Consider the following 20,768-nt stretch of genomic DNA (forward strand, 5'->3'; position numbering starts at 1 on the left):
CCATTTCACTGCTTTCCTGGTGATCCTATCACATCCATCCTTTCTGTCCGTGCCCGTGTTTTACCAAACCTATCTTCATATGGACTGCTGTCGGGGATTTCTGATATCCTTTTAGGCCCTATATTATACAGGCCCTAACATCCCATAAAAACTCCCGTCCTGACAAGGGCAGTCCACAGCTGCTTCCTAGTATCTGTTACAGTCCTAGACTGTCCATGTTGTGCCTCCCAACATGGACAGTCTAGGACTGTAATAGGACATCAGAAACTCCAGCCGACAGTCCATCGGAAGTCAGGATTGGTAGAACCCAGGTACAGACAGAAAGGACGGATGTGACAGGATCACAAGGAAAGTAGTGAGACAGTTCCATAATACTTTTTCCTTTGGTAGTATATAGAAAAAGTCCAGCTCACCCAATGGAGATGGCTAAATGTTCGATCGGAGCATGGAAAAGAAAGCAGGATCCCTCTGCAGCAGGACGTAGTGTAGAAAATTATCCAGCATCCAGATCAGTAGATTGGTTTTAACCAATCTACTGATCTGGATGCTGGATAATTTTCTACACTTTTTCCTTTCGTGTATATGTAAATGACGCCTCCATAAGGATTAAGGAAGCCAAAAACTCAGGCTGTTTTGAATCTTTAAATGACTCACAACTGTGAACTAAAGAAAGGCTGTTGGACCACAGTCTAGGATTTTTACATCTCAGCTTTAAATGGTTGAAAGGAAATATATGTTGCTTGTCATTTCACATTTGTTTATATTTTTAGAAATAGATTAAAACTTAAATTTTAAGTAAAACTCACTTTTTTACTATTTACATCTATTTATTCCAACACCTACCCATAATATTCAATACTGCTTTGGATTAATATCTAGAAAGTAGTTGTACAGCTAAAACTAATTACTGCATTTATGCTGAAATTGTATAATGTCAAACAGCTAATTTTGCATCCATTGTCTTGAAAAGGTTTGGTGTTTTCTGTTTCCATACAACAGTGAAAATGCAACATATTGTGATAGTCATGTTGAATCCATTTCAATTCACATGACCAGAGCAAGGGCCATTGCTTAATCAGCGAGATACCGTGGTTTGTCCAGATTTCCTAACGGGTCCCTGCTAATTCTATGCCAAAACTGGCTGTGGATATCTTCCTTTTAATCTCCCATAATGCCTCATTCGATTATTGTCAATGCTCTCCAACCGTGTACTGTCCCTTCAAACATCTAATTCCCTCAGCTGAGCAAGTCAGTTGAGCCTTTGCCTTGTAAAGGAAATCAAAGAGCAAAAAAAGGGGGAGAAAACCTCCTTCTGTAATACACAGTTTTACATCAAAATTAAGATGGATTATTGAAAAAAGAAAAGGAAAACCTATGGCATGTGAAGCTTACCACGGGTGACTGGGCACAGAGATCTTACTGGAAATTTTATCAGCACCGAAGCATGGCTTGGCTAATCTTCTGGATGTACTACATTGCTTCATGGTAAGTAAAGAAATTAACTTGAGATCTGTAGGATAAATATATTCACAGACCAGCACATCTGGCCATTCTAAAGAAACTTGTATAAATGCACATTTATATAAATATTTAATATGTCTATATGAACATCCATATGTTCACAGGACAAAAGGTTTTGGAGATTCTTCTGTCTATGACAATGTTTTCTCAGAAAATATAACACGCATCTTAGATAGATTACTGGATGGCTACGACAACAGACTACGACCTGGATTTGGAGGTATTTTTTAAGGAAAAATTCTATAGAATTAATATAGATATTATATTGTCTGTTAATGTTTATGTTAGTTGTGTTTTGCTTTTCTTTTTTATCAGTTATTTCCATTAATTACAATGTAGCTTTCAAAAAAAATTTCAGGTCGTGTCACTGAAGTCAAAACTGATATATACGTAACAAGCTTTGGTCCAGTTTCGGACGTCGAAATGGTAAGAGTTTCATTTTATTGTTTCCGTTTTTTTGCATGTTTGGTAAAATGTATCCTATAGTAGATACTTGTTGCTACTGTGTTATTCTTTCATGTTATAATACATCAGCAGTGCTTAAGCAAACTGATTAGAACAGATTACTTAGTATAATCTTCTTGTCAGTATATGCTACGGAAGGAATTTGTGCCCTATTTCTACCAATGTGCTTTATACATAGATGTGTGTTAATCAGAAATGAGTAAATGATTACATATATAAACCATAATAGCCATTTTATTGGGGTAAATTTTAATATTGTAAATTTCTTAAAGTTTTCAAAGTTTGTATGTAAAATTTTTATATTGATTTTTGCATTACAAAATAATCCAAATAAAGCTCACTCAAGTTAAAAAGCGTAATGGCGGACAAATCCTAATATATGAATTAGCATAGCATCCTCAAAAAATAGACTAATTGTGACTATCACCCAAAAAATAAAAAGGAAAAACCAAGAGAATGTAGTAGAACAATATGCTTATATAATGTGTTAATCAATTAACATATTGGATCAATTAAGTCTAAACTTTATCAAACCTCTATTGTTTTTAAACTTATCTATCAAGTTTTTAAATCTGTTTAAATAAAACAAAACCTAATAAAAAAAGACCAATTACAAAAGTCATGAGCTATATTAATAAAATACAGGCCTTACATAATTTGTATTTAATTAAGAAAATTAGAATTTGTATTTTGGTAACACATCATATACAATGTACTGATGGTTAATTGTCTACCACAATCTTGAATCAGTCGAGTCGTTACTTTACATTATGTAGTAAAGTTTTCACATTTAGATTATGGTGAATGTAAACTTGGTATAACTCAAAATGTCTTTACTGTATACAATAAACATAAAAAGTCTACTTAAAGCATGAGAAGTTAATTCAACTTCGTTGTGTATATATTGCATGTAATCAAATATATATTTATTCACTTATTTAAAATACTGAAGGGAAATTTCTTCAACGTAACTCTCAACGTGCTACCTATACCATGATGCCAAAAACTGTAATCTGACACACAGCACACACCATTGAATATATCAAGTAAGGAGTCAAGATAAAGTTTTACAGCAATGTATCTTGATGCATCATGTTAAATGGGCAAAATAGGTCTTTAAATTTGTCATGCAGACATTTTTACTCGAAAGTCATCAATTATGAGATGCTCACTGGTGGCCATGGATGCAAGTACTGGGACATATCATTGTAGACAGCAGTAACGTCAACCAAACATTGGGCTGATTACAATGATGCTAAAAGCAATATATCGAATCATAATTTGAGTGTGGTCATCAATAAAAGTTGGTATTTGTGTTTAAAGAATGCATATTTGCTCACATATATAAACTAAAGGTTACAAAGAAAGCAAGAGATTCCAGTGTTGGAAGGACCAAACTGACAAGACGTATCATAAAAAAATTCTCATTTGTTCTTTCATTAAAATAGTTGCTAAATGGGCAGACAGCTAAAAATACAGACATCCATGAAAGGAGTTGTGGGGGAAACCAACTGATGTATTTCAGCCTATGCCTTAACCATGGTCACCACGAGAAATTTTATATGACTCGTCCTGTTAGTTCGGCCCTTCCAGTGCTGGAATGTCTTGCTTTGTTGGATTCCCTGCCTTGCCCAGGCATCCAGGCAACAGATTAGCAACCCAGACTCTATACTCAGAAGGTGAGCTGACACACTTTTGTTTGTAAAGGTTACAAAGATGTTGATCTATATCTCAAAGTATTCCTAATAAGATGTGTGAGAATACCTAGAAAGTAAAAAATGTAGGATGTAAGCGTACCATGAAAGAAGTCTCAGAAAAGTGTATAAAATTGTGATAATAAATACAAGCATAATAACATAATATAGGTTAGGGCTTTTCAAACCTTTTCTAATGTGGTCCAAACAAGAAGAACAAGGTGACATCTGAGCTTCACGTAGGGTTAAAGTTCATGTTTGTAAAATATAGTTTTGATTAGAGATGAGCGAACCCAAGCAGTAAAGTTCAAGGTTCATACCGAACCCCAACAGTAAAATTTGGTGTTAGTACCGAACATGGACTTAACAAAAAATCAGTATTCCAATTTGTACTTTGGATGCTTTATGTATCTAAACCACTCAAGTGAGCATCGGTGTGCTTGGGTACACTTGCTGCTCAGCCTAGTGTGAGCCGCATGCATTGTTTGAATGGATCACACCGGGTGTAACAACAGCATTATCTGAAGTAGTGTGTTAAAAAAAATGAAAACACCCCGTCCTCCCTTCACCGGAAGTGGTCTGTTTATGGCTGGATGGCTATGTGGGTGAAGAGCCAAACTAATGAGTGAGTTAGAACCCAATAGGGTTCAGGTCAAGTCTGAGTCCAGAACTGAACTTTACCAAATGTCCGAGTGAACCAAAACTTCAACGGGTCTTTGTTTTGATCTGTAATAGTACAAATCTAAATAAAAAAGGAAGGCAAAAAGGCAAATGCTTTAGTTCCATTGATTCATACAGAAGTAATGTAAAAAAATTACAAGTCTTATTGCAGAATTATTATACTGTATACTGTACTGTACAGAAACATGACAGTGTGTCATCCTGAGAATATATGGCTTTGTTGTGTCGAACTGAAGGGACTCAAAAAAGTCCCCAATTTTTACAATATACAGTGACGAGCTAAACAATGCTACCCATTTGCTTGTCACTGTATCTATCTATATATATATATATATATATATATATATATATATAAAAATATATATATTCTTTTATTAATTGTTTTACACAAAACAAGATCAAATAATATTGTGAAATGTATTTTGTTTATATAATATACAGTTTTACGTAATGAAATTGATAAAGTACGGTAAATTATTTTCAGCCTAAAACACAGTATAAAAAAATCTTCCTTGTTCTTTATTTTAACATTTTTTTACAGAGTATTTTTAAAGGATATATTTGCATATAATTATTCTACAGGTTTTCAGCTAATTTGCCTTAAAACATTCAAGTCATTTTGTACTGCTTGATTAAGTTTTTGTTCAGCGAGACGTTAAGTAAAAGACTCATTCCCCCTCCCCCTGTCGTAGCTTTTTTAAGTAACTGCTTAATGGCAAAAGGATTAAAATCATTAAGCAGTGACAGAAGTGTGGCTAACATGCTGGTTAAGTTGTCTATTAAATTACTGGGGCTGGTGTTGTGGCCTGAAACCTTTAATGGTCTTAATTTTCCTCCAGGAATACACAATGGACGTTTTTTTCCGACAGACGTGGATTGACGAGAGACTGAAGTTTGAAGGCCCTACAGAAATATTAAGGTTAAATAACTTAATGGTCAGTAAGATCTGGACTCCAGATACCTTTTTCAGAAATGGGAAAAGGTCAATCTCTCACAATATGACAACCCCCAATAAACTTTTCAGAATCATGCAGAATGGGACCATCCTCTACACCATGAGGTGAGCAAATTGCATCTTAAACAACTGTCTATGTATAAGCTGAAACAATTTTGATATATTTAAAATGCACTTTTCTTCTGTTTGCTTTGACATTTTCACGTGATACATACTAAATCACCCGTAAATGTCAAAGCCTAACATGATATTAAACTTTAGCTGACCCTGATAATTAGTGTTAAAAGAGTAAAAGTAGGTCATCTGGAAGTCTTTGATATTGTGGACCACCAATTAATTCATTTAATAGAGGGGGTATTTGGACAATTTGAAGCCTCAAGAAATGACGAAAACTAGTTATGATAGCCGGCATAAGTATAGTGGTGCTTCAGTGAACATTGGCTGCCACAGTAAAGCCAGACAACTTAACTCTTTCAAGGTTACAGATTTCCCAACTATCCAATGTTCAATTTAAAACAGAATTTTTTTTATTAAAAAATATATTGTAGCTCACTATTTTTTCTGATTAAAATGTTGAAATGTTTTTAAAATATGCAACACCTCTTTTCACCACTATCATAAGTGTAGTACTTAATATTGACCTCAGTATGTAAGAACAAAAGAAAAAAAAATGTCCAGTAATTCCATAAAATATTCAATTTATTGTAAAATTCATAAAAGCCAGATTAATAGTCAAGGGAGGCAGTCTCAGTTAACGCATTTCGACCTGTTTTGGTCTTAGTCGTAAAAACAGTATCCCACCAATCACAACTATTTTGATAGTAAAGTGTCAGTCTTTGCTGATGACACCAAACTATGTAGGATATTAAAAACTGACCTTGATAGTACAATATTACAAAAAGATAAGATGTCAGAATGGGCAGATACTTGGAAAATGAGATTTAACCCCTTCAGCCCCCAGCCTGTTTTCACCTTAAATACCCGGCCATTTTTTGCAATTTTGACAGGTGTCACTTTGACAGGTTATAACTCTGGAACACTTCAACGGATCCTGGCGATTCTGACATGGTTTTTTCGTGACATATTGTACTTCATGTCAGTGGTAAATTTAGGCCGATATGTTTTGCGTTTATTTGTGAAAATTTTGGAAATTTGGCGAAAATTTTGAAAATTTCGCACTTTTCAAAATTTGAAATTTTATGCCCATTAATCTGAGAGATATGTCACACAAAATAGTTACTAAATAACATTTCCCCTTTGTCTGCTTTACACCAGCGCAATTTTTGAAAAAAAAAAAATTCCGTTAGGAAGTTAGAAGGGTTCAAAGTTCATCAGCAATTTCTCATTTTTCCAACAAAATTTACAAAAAAAATTTTTTTAGGTACCACATCACATTAGGAGTGATTTGAGAAACCTAGGCGAAAGAAAATACCCAAAAGTGACCCCATTCTAAAATCTGCACCCCTCACTCTGCTCAAAACCACATCCAAGAAGTTTATTAACCCTTTAGGAGCTTCACAGCAACCAAAGCAATGTAGCAGAAAAAATGAAAATTTTACTTTTTTAACACAAAAATGTTACTTTAGCCATAAAAATTAGTATTTTCACAAGGGTATCAGGAAAAATGCATCATAAAATGTATCGTGTATTTTCTCCTGAGTACGCAGATACCTCATATATGGTGGAAATCAAATGTTTGGGCACACGGCAGGACTCAGAAGGCAAGGAGCGCCATTTGAATTTTTGAGTGCAAAATTAGCTGCACTCATTAGCGGACGCCATGTCGGGTTTGAAGACTCCCTGAGGTGCCTAAACAATGGAGCTCCCCCATAAGTGACCCCATTTTGGAAACTAGAGCCCTCACATATTTTTTCTAGATGTTTGATGTGCACTTTTAACCCCTTAGGGCTTCACAGAAACTTATAACGTTGAGCCGTGAAAAGAAACATTTTTTTTTTTACCACAAAACTGTTGCTTCAACCAGGTAGCTTTTTTTATCACAAGGGTATCAGGAAAAAATGCACCATAAAATGTATTGTGCATTTTCTCCTGAGTACGCAGATACCCCATATGTGGTGGAAATCAAATGTTTGGGCACACGGCAGGACTCGGAAGGCAAGGAGCGCCATTTGAATTTTTGAGTGCAAAATTAGCTGCACTCATTAGCGGACGCCATGTCGGGTTTGAAGACTCCCTGAGGTGCCTAAACAATGGAGCTCCCCCATAAGTGACCCCATTTTGGAAACTAGAGCCCTCACATATTTTTTCTAGATGTTTGATGTGCACTTTTAACCCCTGGGGGCTTCATAGAAATTTATAACGTTGAGCCGTGAAAAGAAAATTTTTTTTTTTACCACAAAACTGTTGCTTCAACCAGGTAGCTTTTTTTATCACAAGGGTATCAGGAAAAAATGAACCATAAAATGTATTGTGCATTTTCTCCTGAGTACACAGATACCTCATATGTGGTGGAAATCAAATGTTTGGGCACACAGCAGGACTCGGAAGGCAAGGAGCGCCATTTCACAGCAAAATTGGTTGGAATTATTAGCGGACGCCATGTTGCGTTTGGAGACCCCCCTGAAGTGCCTAAACAATGGAGCTCCCACACAATTGACCCCATTTTGGAAACTAGACCACAAAATTGTTTTTTCAAACAGGTAGCTTTTTTTCACAAGGGTATCAGGAAAAAATGCACCATAAAATGTATTGTGCAATTTCTCCTGAGTACACAGGTACCTCATATGTGGTGGAAATCAATTGTTTGGGTGTACGGCGGGGCTCAGAAGAGAAGGAGCGCCATTTCACAGTAAAATTGATTGGATTTATTAGCAGACGCCATGTTGCATTTGGAGACCCCCTGAGGTGCCTAAACAATGGAGCTCCCCCACATGTGATCCCATTTTGGAAACTAGACCCCCCCTCATACAAAAAAAATAGTTTGGCAAAATAAAAAATACATACATCAGTAAAAAAAAAATGAATAAAAAAAAAAATATGAGCGCCTGCCACTAAGACCAGTGCCAAACGTGAGAGCAATGCACGAGTCTCGCATCGCATCATCCACTCCAGTCTGGAAGCGAGCAACTGCGCTGGATAATGCGATGCGAGAGGGCGGGGCGGCAGGTGAGGAAGGGCGCAGCGGATGGAAGATGGGAAAGTGCGCAGCGGATGGAGGAGCAGAAGAAGATGGGAAAGGGCGCAGCGGATGGGAGATCGGAAAGGGCGCAGCAGATGGAGGAGCGGCAGAGGATGGGAAAGGGCGCAGCGAATGGAAGATGGGAAAGGGCGCAGCAGATGGAGGAGCGGCAGAGGATGGGAAAGGGCGCAACGGATGGAAGATGTAAAAGGGCGCAGCGGATGGAGGAGCGGCAGAGGATAGGAAAGGGAGCAGCGGATGGAGGAGCGGCGGAGGATGGGGGGGAGGGAGGTGAGATGGGGATACCTTCCTTACAGGATGGATCTAGGATCACAGCAGACAGAAGAGGCAGCAGATGAAGGAGGCAACAGATTGAGGAGTGTGAGAGGGGGCAGTAGATGAAGAGGATGGGAGAGAGCAGGCAGCAGATCGGGGAGGGGGGCAGAGTCTGATGGGAGAGAGAGATGGCACATGGAGGAGGGGGGGCCCCAGGGGGAGGGGGGCCCCCAGAACATGGAGGGGGGAGGGTGGCTTGCAGCACATATGGGGGGAGGGTGGCTTGCAGCACATGTGGGGGGAGGGTGGCTTGCAGCACATGTGGGGGGAGGGTGGCTTGCAGCACATGGAGGAGGTGTAGTGGCGATGGAGAAGGGGCAGCCGATGAAGGAGGCAGCGGCGGCCGATCAGGAACAGTGGGGGCCGATTCGGGGGCAGCAGCGTCTGAAAAAGGTGGGTGCGACGGCGGCGGGGACAGTGGCGAACGTGGCGGCGGGGACAGTGGCGAACGTGGCGGTGGGGACTGTGGCGAAAGTGGCGGCGGGGACAGTGGCGGGCGGGGCGATCGGGGACAGCGGTGGGGCTGGCGGTGGCGATCAAAGACAGCGGTGGGGCTGACGGTGGCGGGCGGGGTGATTGGCGACAGCGGCGGGGGTGGGGCTGGTGGGCGGGGTGATCGGAGACAGCGGCGGGGCTGGTGGGGCGATCGGAGACAGCGGCGGGGCTGGTGGTGGCGGGTGGAGCGATCGGAGACAGCAGCGGGTCTGGCGGTGGTGGGCGGAGCGATCGGAGACAGCGGCGGGGCTGGCGCTGGTGGACGGGGTGATCGGAGACAGCGGCGGGGCTGGCGGTGGCGGGCGGGGTGATAGGAAACAGCGGCGGGGCTGGCAGGGCGATCGGGTACAGGGGCGGGCGGCAACTTACCGATGGGCACCCGCAGAGACCGCTCTCCTCGGCTTTCAGGGACGGACACAGGTCATCGGCACCAGATCCACGGTAATTGGAGAGATCGGTCACAAGACCGGTCTCTCCAATCAGAGCTGGGGGCGGGTGAAGCACCGATCACCCAGCTCCAGCCAATGGCCAGTGCTACAGCACCACTGATCAGGGCTGGATTTCAATGTTCCAGCCATTTTCAATGGCTGGAACATTATAGTGACTGTAATTGGCTGAGCGGCGTTCGTCAGCCAATAACAGCCTCTGTAGGTTCGGGGAGGAGGCACCACCCCTCCTGAGGTCAGGCAGAGGTCCCCTCCTTCCCGAATCTACAGTTTAATTAAACAAATTTCACCCCCCGGGGCTCCGGGACCCCTATTTCGCCATGACGTACTGGGTACGTCATGGGTCGTTTAGCACCATGTCACCATGACATAGCCAGTACGTCAAAGGTCGTTAAGGGGTTAATGTTGATAAATGTAAAGTAATGCACCTAGGACGGAGTAATCCTATAACTGCATATACATTAAATGGAAGTAAACTCGGGACTACAGAATAGGAGAAGGACTTGAGTATTCTCATTACAAATAAGCTGAGCAGCAGCACTCAATGTCAGGCAGCAGCTGCTAAAGCAAACAAGATTTTAGGGTGTATAAAAAGAGAGATTATATCCCGTGAGCCCAACGTATTGTTACCCCTCTATAAATCACTTGTAAGGCCCCATCTGGAATATGGGATTCAGTTTTGGGCTTCACATTTTAAAAAGGACATTCAGAAGTTAGAGTCAGTTCAAAGGCGGGCAACTAGACTACTACAAGGAATGGAGGCCGCCCGTATGATGAGCGGTTGAAAACGTTAGATATGTTTAGCTTAGAAAAATGACGTCTCAGAGGAGATCTCATTTATATGTATAAATACATGTGTGGTCAATATAAAGGACTGGCACATGACTTATTTCTTCCAAAGACAATACTAAGGACCAGGGGGCACTCACTGCGAGTGGAAGAAAAGCGATTCTGACAGCTAAATAGGAAAGGGTTCTTTACAGTTAGAGCAGTCAGACTGTGGAATGCCCTACCACAAGAGGTAGTGATGTCAGATACTATAACAGTTTTTAAAAAAGGTCTGGATGATTTCCTCAGTACACACAACATTGTTGGTTATAACTGACTTAATGACCAAATTTAGAACTGGTGGAGGAAGGTTGAACTAGATGGACCTAGGTCTTTTTTTCAACCTAAGTAACTATGTAACTATGATTTATACATTAAGTTGAAATCTGGATGGAATTATAAAGAAAATTTCAAACTGCCAAAATACTAATATATTTTTAGAAAGTTTTAAAAGCTGTATAAACAGGATAGTTCAATCTGACCTTATTTTTCCAAAGATATACATTAATTTAATTTACAGCAAATTAAATTAGTCTACATTTTGAAGAATCAAGATTTTAAAACATGCTCAAATTTTATTAAACCCTTCACAACAAAGACAGTTTTCATTTTTGCAATTTTGTTTTCAGCTTCCTATTTTCTATTAGCCATTACTTAAAATAAATGACAGGCTGGAGCTGTATAGGGTCTTGTTTTTTAGGATAACCTGAGGAAGGATTTAAAAGTAATTGTGATTGGTACCTTAACAAGGTATATGTCACGTTTCCATTTCTTTATCTAGCATTTCTTTGGGGTAAGATAAGCAATTGAAAATGCGCAGTCAACTTCTTTGGTCAACCATAGTGAGGCCAGTTCTCAGTAAAACCGCTGTATGGTCTTGGCCACTGTAATAGGCCATTTTTATGTAGAGCAACAATTCTATTTTCAGATCCCCAGAGAATTCTTTCGTATTAGAGAGTGTGGGAGCGATTACACCAAATTAAACACACCTGCTCACCGTTAACACCTGAGATCTTGTAAGACTAATGAGTCACATGACACCAGGGAGGGAAATGGCCAACTGAGCAAAATTTGGACACTTCTACTTATGGGTGTACATATTTTTGTTGCCAGTGATTTAGACATTAATGGTTGTGTGTTGAGTTATTTAGAGGGCACCAAATTTACACTGTTATACAAACTGTACAGTGCCTACTTTACATTGCATCAAAGTGACATATCTGCAGTGTACTCCCATGAAAATACATATTAAAATATAGATACAGTAAAGATATATATATATATATATATATATATATATATATATATATACTGTATATATGTCATGCCCCTGGACTATCAGGTCGTCACACGGTATTGCACAATCTGCCCTCCCGTGCAGTATCCACCTCCTTCTTGGTTATGGGTCCCCAACTATATGGTGTTGCCTTCATCAGCTAATCAGATCCTAGGTACACTCTGCACCACACCCACCAAACATACCAGTGGACGGCCTGAGTGTAACAGGGTCGCCCACCTGGGGGGTGGTTAGGGGAGGTCAGGAGAGTCAGGAGTATGGAGTTGTGTGTTGGAAGTGAAGGAGTGAGGAGGTCAGGAGCAGGGCTCCTAGGATGCAATCTAGGTAGCAGACGGTTGTCTTGGCCTAGAGGAGCAGGACCCCCGGTCGCAGGGGACCGTAGCAAGGGGCACGGATCTGTCGAGGAGTATAGACGGTGGCCTTGCACCATCACTGGGTTGGGACCAAGGCATGATGGGGTACGTGGACCCTAGGTCAGGGAGTAGCTTCAGGCATCGTGACAATTTACCTGACGAGAACGGAGCCCCATGTAGTTTAGACTAATCTCTCACCTTACTCATGATCCTGGATACCCCATAAGGTGAGATTTTGTATGGTGCCCAAGATCAATGCCAAGTGACACTCATTTTGAATTTCTTCCATTTTCTTACTATTGCACCAACAGTTGTCATCTTCTCACCCACCGTCTTACTTATGGTTTTGTAGCCCCTTCCAGCCTTGTGTAGGTCTATGTTGTTGTCCCTGACATCCATAGAAAGCTTTTTGGTCTTGCCCATGTTGTAGAGGTTAGAGTCTGACTGATTAATTGAGTCGGTGGACAAGAGTCTTTTATACAGGTGACAATTTAAGATAACTGTCTTTAATGCAGGTAACGAGTTGATTAGGAGCGTCTAAGTGGTCTGAAGGAGCCAAAACACTTATGGTTGGTAGGGAATCAAATACTTATTTCTCTCTGCAAAATGCAAATAAATTTGCATAAATTATATAATGTGACTTTCTGGATTTTATTTTAGACTTCCTGTAGCACCCGGCGTTGCCTGGGATAGTAAGTGTCTGTTTCTCTCCCAGTCTCTGTCTGTCTCCCCCTCTGTCTGTCTGTGTCTCTCTCTATCTCTTTGTCTGTCTGTCTATTTCCTTGTCTGTCTGTCTCATTCCCTGTCTGTCTCTTTGTCTGTGTCTGTCTCTCTCCCTGTCTGTTTTTCCCTGTCTGTCTCTCTTTTCTTGTCTATTTTCCTGTCTGTTTCTTTCCCTGTCTGCCTGTCTCTTTGTCTGTGTCTGTCACTTTCCCTGTTTGTCTCTTTCTCTGTCTCTTTCCCTTTTTCTTTCCCTGTCTCTTTGTCTGTCTCTTCCCTGTCTATCTGTCTCTGTCTGTCTGTCTGTCTCTTTCCCTGGTTGCATTATTACAAGCAAAGATTCCATTTAAGGGTGTGGCTGCACATTCTTCTGAAGTTCTGGCTGCAGTGTGGCTCCCAGCTCCATTGACTTTAATAGAGGCAGGTTTTTTGGCAATATTCGATAGAGATATCTCACTGTTAAAATTAACATACCCTTAAAATTATAGACTGTTCATGTTTTTGTCAGTGGCAAACGTACAAAATCAGCAAGGGATGAAACAATTATATCCTCCATTTTTGTAATTTTTTTTAACTTTCAAACTGTTAAAAAAGGGAGGAATTTTAACTTCTAGGTCTTTCATATTTTAAAATATTTGTAAACTTTTTTTACATATTTGTATTCTGTTTGGGGGACAATAATTTGATTGTTTTCACATTTCTCCTTATTACATTAGCATTACAGTGTATTGTAAAGTTTGTGATATATGAGTAGATACATAGCGGTCTTTTGATTTTTATCTGCCATGACGACATCAGCACCCTGCAATTGTTTTGTCTGATAGTATATGGAGGGGGAAGTAGACAACTGTAAAAAACATCGGTATCTAATCTCTTGAATTCCACTGTCAGTGACTGGCGGCAGGATCGAATGGTTTACTCAACAGATAGAGGAATATGGGCGTACCCAGGATCAAAACTGGGGGGAGGTGCCAGCTCACTTTAAATAGTGAAGGGAGCTATCATATTGTGTCAGATCCATATTGATCGACACATCACTTACGAGCACCAGCGATACTGGCCGAATAACGAATAATGCGAATAGCGAATAGTAATGATTACACTCGCTCATCAGTGATCATTATTATAGACCTGTTGGAAAACATGGAATTTATGGTTAAATGTCTCTAGTAGTGATGAGCAAGTACTAAAAAGCTCGGGTGCTCGAAGCTCGGGCCGAGCCTCCCAAGATACTCGTGTACTCGGGCCGAGCAACGAGCCCAATGTTATCCTATGGGAGACCCGAGTATTTTTGTGAAATGACCCCCCGGCAGCATGGAGAAACCCTAAAAATGTCACAAAAGTCTCAGAAGAGTGCTCAAATGACATGGCAACAGCATGGGGAAGACCCCTTGAAGCATTTATCACTGAAAAGTCACAGCTGTGAACAATTTTGTCCGCGTTTTACGCCATTTTTACGGACTCACCAGAAAACCTTCCAAAATGACCCCAAAATGATTTTTCATGGCGGAAATGTTAAGGGCACATACCCAATAGTGAGATAGAGCTGGTGTATGTTACTTTTTGAGATTAATACATGAAAGATTTTACGTGAAAACATTGTGTGGCACTCCGATGTCCCTGAGAAGAGACGTACATGAAGGCCTCTTGAGTCTAATGTGCCCATTTTGAGGAAGTGAGTCTTTGTAGTATTTTCCTTTGCCAGGGCAGTCCAAAATTGTGAGGTTCACCAATGCCCCTGCATACAGACGTGCATGAGGGCTTCAAAACATTAAGTGTCCATTGTCAGGAAGTGGGTGTATTATAGTATAGCCCTTAGGCAGGGCAGCCAAAAATTGGGAGGCTCCACGTTGTCCCTGGATAGAGACGTGCATGAGGGCCTGTAAACCTGAAGTGCCCATTGTAAGGAAGTGGGTGTATTATAGTATAGCCCTTAGGCAGGGCAGCCAAAAATTGGGAGGCTCCACATTGTCCCTGGATAGAGACGTGCATGATGGCCTGTAAACCTGAAGTGCCCATTGTAAGGAAGTGGGTCTATTGTAGTATAGCCCTTAGGCAGGGCAGCCAAAAATTGGGAGGCTCCACGTTGTCCCTGGATAGAGACGTGCATGATGGCCTGTAAACCTGAAGTGCCCATTGTAAGGAAGTGGGTCTATTGTAGTATAGCCCTTAGGCAGGGCAGCCAAAAATTGGGAGGCTCCACGTTGTCCCTGGATAGAGACGTGCATGAGGGCCTGTAAACCTGAAGTGCCCATTGTAAGGAAGTGGGTGTATTATAGTATAGCCCTTAGGCAGGGCAGCCAAAAATTGGGAGGCTCCACATTGTCCCTGGATAGAGACGTGCATGATGGCCTGTAAACCTGAAGTGCCCATTGTAAGGAAGTGGGTCTATTGTAGTATAGCCCTTAGGCAGGGCAGCCAAAAATTGGGAGGCTCCACGTTGTCCCTGGATAGAGACGTGCATGATGGCCTGTAAACCTGAAGTGCCCATTGTAAGGAAGTGGGTCTATTGTAGTATAGCCCTTAGGCAGGGCAGCCAAAAATTGGGAGGCTCCACGTTGTCCCTGGATAGAGACGTGCATGATGGCCTGTAAACCTGAAGTGCCCATTGTAAGGAAGTGGGTCTATTTCAGTATAGCCCTTTGCCAGGGCAGCCAAAAATTGGGAGGCTCCACATTGTCCCTGGATAGAGACGTGCATGAGGGCCTGTAAACCTGAAGTGCCCATTGTAAGGAAGTGGGTCTATTTCAGTATAGCCCTTTGCCAGGGCAGCCAAAAATTGGGAGGCTCCACATTGTCCCTGGATAGAGACGTGCATGATGGCCTGTAAACCTGAAGTGACCATTGTAAGGAAGTGGGTCTATTTCAGTATAGCCCTTTGCCAGGGCAGCCAAAAATTGGGAGGCTCCACATTGTCCCTGGATAGAGACGTGCATGATGGCCTGTAAACCTGAAGTGCCCATTGTAAGGAAGTGGGTCTATTTCAGTATAGCCCTTTGCCAGGGCAGCCAAAAATTGGGAGGCTCCACATTGTCCCTGGATAGAGACGTGCATGAGGGCCTGTAAACGGGAAGTGCCCATTGTAAGGAAGTGGGTCTATTTCAGTATAGCCCTTTGCCAGGGCAGCCAAAAATTGGGAGGCTCCACATTGTCCCTGGATAGAGACGTGCATGAGGGCCTGTAAACGTGAAGTGCCCATTGTAAGGAAGTGGGTCTATTTCAGTATAGCCCTTTGCCAGGGCAGCCAAAAATTGGGAGGCTCCACGTTGTCCCTGGGTAGAGACGTGCATGAGGGCCTCAAAACATTAAGTGTCCATTTTAAGGAAGTGGGTGTATTATAGTATAGCCCTTAGGCAGGGCAGCCAAAAATTGGGAGGCTCCACATTGTCCCTGGATAGAGACGTGCATGAGGGCCTGTAAACGTGAAGCGCCCATTGTAAGGAAGTGGGTCTATTTCAGTATAGCCCTTTGCCAGGGCAGCCAAAAATTGGGAGGCTCCACATTGTCCCTGGATAGAGACGTGCATGAGGGCCTGTAAACGTGAAGTGCCCATTGTAAGGAAGTGGGTCTATTTCAGTATAGCCCTTTGCCAGGGCAGCCAAAAATTGGGAGGCTCCACGTTGTCCCTGGGTAGAGACGTGCATGAGGGCCTCAAAACATTAAGTGTCCATTTTAAGGAAGTGGGTGTATTATAGTATAGCCCTTAGGCAGGGCAGCCAAAAATTGGGAGGCTCCACATTGTCCCTGGATAGAGACGTGCATGAGGGCCTGTAAACGTGAAGTGCCCATTGTAAGGAAGTGGGTCTATTTCAGTATAGCCCTTTGCCAGGGCAGCCAAAAATTGGGAGGCTCCACATTGTCCCTGGATAGAGACGTGCATGAGGGCCTGTAAACGTGAAGTGCTCATTGTAAGGAAGTGGGTCTATTTCAGTATAGCCCTTTGCCAGGGCAGCCAAAAATTGGGAGGCTCCACATTGTCCCTGGATAGAGACGTGCATGAGGGCCTGTAAACGTGAAGTGCCCATTGTAAGGAAGTGGGTCTATTTCAGTATAGCCCTTTGCCAGGGCAGCCAAAAATTGGGAGGCTCCACGTTGTCCCTGGGTAGAGACGTGCATGAGGGCCTCAAAACATTAAGTGTCCATTTTAAGGAAGTGGGTGTATTATAGTATAGCCCTTAGGCAGGGCAGCCAAAAATTGGGAGGCTCCACGTTGTCCCTGGGTAGAGACGTGCATGAGGGCCTCAAAACATTAAGTGTCCATTTTAAGGAAGTGGGTGTATTATAGTATAGCCCTTAGGCAGGGCAGCCAAAAATTGGGAGGCTCCATGTTGTCCCTGGGTAGAGACGTGCATGAGGGCCTCAAAACATTGTTCCCATTGCAAAGGAGCGGGTCTCCTGTCGTTGTAATGTCCATTCTGCAAAGAATGGGCGAAAAAATTTACCACTGGGGGTATACCTGAAACAAAGGCCTAAGTATTGCAATTTGTAACGGTCATCATCATGGTGGCGCATGAGGAGAAGGAGGAGCAGTCCAGCGATTATCCAAAGTCCAGAAGTGTGTACCCATGGGTGAGTGGAGGTACATGGCAAACTTTAAATTCCGCTCTCATTTGCTGGTGGTGTGGTGAAGTCTGGCCCAATCCAACCCTTGTTCATCTTGATCAGAGTCAGCCTGTCAGCATTTTCAGTTGACAGGCGGGTGCGTTTATCTGTAATGATTCCACCTGCGGCACTAAAAACACGCTCTGACAAAACGCTAGCAGCAGGGCAGGCCAGGACTTCCAAGGCGTAGAGAGCCAATTCTTGCCACGTGTCCAGCTTGGATACCCAATAATTGTAAGGCACAGAGGAATGTCGGAGTACAGTTGTTCGATCTGCAAGGTACTCCTTCAGCATCTGGGCAAACTTAGGATTTCTTGTGGCACTACCCCGCACCTCAGGGGCTGTGGTACGTGAGGGGCTGAGAAAACTGTCCCACATCTTAAAGACTGTTCCCCTACCTCTGGCGGATTGGACTTGTGCCTCTCTCGGCTGTACGCCTCGGTTGTCCACTGATTCCTGACCTATGCCGCTAGCGTTTTGTGAGGGGAATGCTTTGCCTACTTCCGTGAGTATGGCCTTCCGGAACTGCTGCATTTTGGTTGACCTCTCCTCCACGGGAATAAGAGACAAAAAGTTCTCCTTGTAGCGTGGGTCTAACAGTGTTACCAACCAGTAATGATTGTCGGCCAAGATGTTCTTAACGCGAGGGTCACGAAACAGGCAGCTTACCATAAAGTCAGCCATGTGCGCCAGACTCTTAACAGCCAGGACTTCAGTAGCCTGACCAACAAGATGACTGAACATGCTGTCCTCCTCCTCCTCCTCCTCCTCCTCCTCCTCATCTACCCTGTCCTCTGGCCAGCCACGCTGAACCGAGGATATGACTGGTGTGCATGTCATATCCTCAATTTGGCCGGAGAGTTGCTCCATGTCTTCATCCTCCTCCTCGTCATAGTCCTCCACTGCACGTTGTGATGAGACGAGGCTGGGCTGTGTGTTATCATATAATCTTATGGATCAATACGTCCAGGGAATACTACAAGTTATACAAAAATTCACCAGATATTCCCAATATAAACATTTATTATTATATTAAAAATCCACACCACAGTGTAAATAAACAAGTGATCTCTAGATCATGTACATATAAAATGTTCAAAAAGGACAATAAATATGACAAGTTGACAAGGTTCACAGACCACTTAGAGCACAGGACTTAACTTAGGCTGGAATTATATCTTTGTTCAGCACCAGAGATTAATTGGAGCATATCAGTCCATAAGGTCCAAGCATATATGTGCTATTGCTCTTTCTGAAGTCCTTTGAAATGAACAGTCCACTTGGATGTCATACAGATATATTCAATTCCTCCACCTCGACGCGTTTCCCCACACAGCAAGTATGGTTCATCAGGAGGCTATGAGTTTAAATACATTTAATCAGCATCAAAGTATATAGGGATACACAGTTTGAAGACATTATCACAATAGCATGAAGAAAATAGAGAATCAGTAATACATTTAGTACTTGCCTACAGATGAAGGTTAGGTGTACAGGTCCATGGCATCAGAAAGACAGGATCAGCAATGGTACAGACAATGCTGTGTAGATGACCACCACTGTCCAAGTGATCGCCATGGAGCTGAACCACCATAAGGGTATATATATACCACACATAATCCTTAACACCTGAGGGCACAGCAGGGCGGACGCTACCGGATGTCCGGTGTACGCCCCCTAGATGACACGCGCTTCATACACGTGCTAAACGGAGATCAAAACATTTGCCGTCCAGCTATATCCGGCTAGACCCGGCCGCGCATGCCCAGTATCGCGGGAATACTGCGCACGCGCCAGGACGGAAGCCTGCCTGGATCATATTACATGGACGGGAAAACAAATACTACCGCGCATGCGTGCGGCCTCCGTCGATACAGCTTAAGCGTCCTAAGAGACCGCATCACATTAACCAATAAAGAGATCCCCAGCACGCATGCGCCGTGTCATAAAAGCAGGACTTAGATGATTTTTACAACCGCCGTTGAGAATCACTCAAATAGCGGTGTTAGATTTATTTAATTAGACACCGCATCTATCAAAGCTACCGCCCCAGGCCCTGAGGTATACACAGGGCAATACGACATTAGAAACCATTACATAAAGAATAATTACACAGATTGCACAAGTATACATATGGCCAAGACCACATGCATAGGCAATCAGTTAGTTAGTTATATATTCCTAAGACAAGCATATACAGAGATAATTCTGATGATAACCAATAATATAGAAACCCCTTATAATAAGTGGGCAGGCTTCCAGAATACAGTAAGAAAAAGACCTTTAAACAGTATACGCCCTGTCAATGCTATGTGGGGAGAAAGCAACTAAATAAAAGCTGCTCATTTAGCCCTCCTGGTGTCAGGGAGCCCAGCTTAAAAATCCATGCTGACTCCTTCTGTAGAAGGAGCCTATCAAAGTCTCCACCTCTAGGGTTAGGTTTAACTAGCTCCAATACAGAAAAAAGAATATGAGTTAAATCACCCCTATGAGTCGTATTTATGTGACGGGAGATGGGTGTATCCCGTTTATTCCGAATATCGGATAAATGCTCCCCCACTCTCCTCCGGAGTTCTCTTCGGGTCTTGCCCACGTAGTCCAAAGGACACGTGCAGCGTGCCCTATAGACAACTCCGGAGGTCCTACAATTACCAAAGTCACGCAGATAAAAAGTTTTGCCATTGGCCGAACTCTTTATTCCCTTGCATTGTTCCATTGATCCACAATATTTACAATTACCACAACGGAACATGCCAACAATCTTTCTGTCCAGCCAAGTTCCTTCTGGTCTAGGTGCCTGGTACATGCTATGGGTAAGCTTGTCACCCAAAGAACACCCTCGCCTGTATGTTATAGATGGTAATTTTGAAATGTGTTTGGAAAGATCAGGGTCAGCCCTTAAAATACCCCAGTGTTTTTTTATGACTGAAAACACTCTATCAGATTGAGTGTCAAAAGTACCGATTATACGTGTGATATTAGAATTCTCTTCACGTATCCTCGGGGTCATAAGCGAATGTCTATTAACACTTTGAGCATAGGCATAAGACTGCTGTAAGATACGCCTGGGGTAGCCCCGCTCCAAAAAGCGATCAAAAAGATCTGCAGCCTGTTTTTTAAAATCATCCTCTCTGGAACAATTCCTGCGTATACGCAGGAATTGTCCCTTTGGAATACCTTTTCTAAGGGCAAGAGGGTGATGGCTGTCCCATTTTAACAAAGAATTCGTTGCCGTA

At 42.5% G+C, this 20,768-nt stretch overlaps 1 protein-coding gene across 1 annotated transcript in view; it reads left to right on the forward strand.

Annotated features, from left to right (window-relative positions):
- The first annotated feature begins 1,188 nt into the window (after positions 1–1,188).
- Positions 1,189–20,768, forward strand: part of GABRA6 (gamma-aminobutyric acid type A receptor subunit alpha6) — a 119,445-nt gene continuing 99,865 nt past the window's right edge. Inside the window, exons 1-4 of the mRNA XM_075344444.1 lie at positions 1,189–1,485; positions 1,626–1,741; positions 1,880–1,947; positions 5,201–5,421. Coding sequence (XP_075200559.1) covers positions 1,445–1,485; positions 1,626–1,741; positions 1,880–1,947; positions 5,201–5,421 — 446 coding nt within the window. The 5' untranslated portion in view covers positions 1,189–1,444. The remainder of the gene's footprint in view (positions 1,486–1,625; positions 1,742–1,879; positions 1,948–5,200; positions 5,422–20,768) is intronic.

This window comes from Anomaloglossus baeobatrachus, chromosome 4, assembly GCF_048569485.1.
Source record: "Anomaloglossus baeobatrachus isolate aAnoBae1 chromosome 4, aAnoBae1.hap1, whole genome shotgun sequence".
Lineage (NCBI taxonomy): Eukaryota > Metazoa > Chordata > Amphibia > Anura > Aromobatidae > Anomaloglossus > Anomaloglossus baeobatrachus.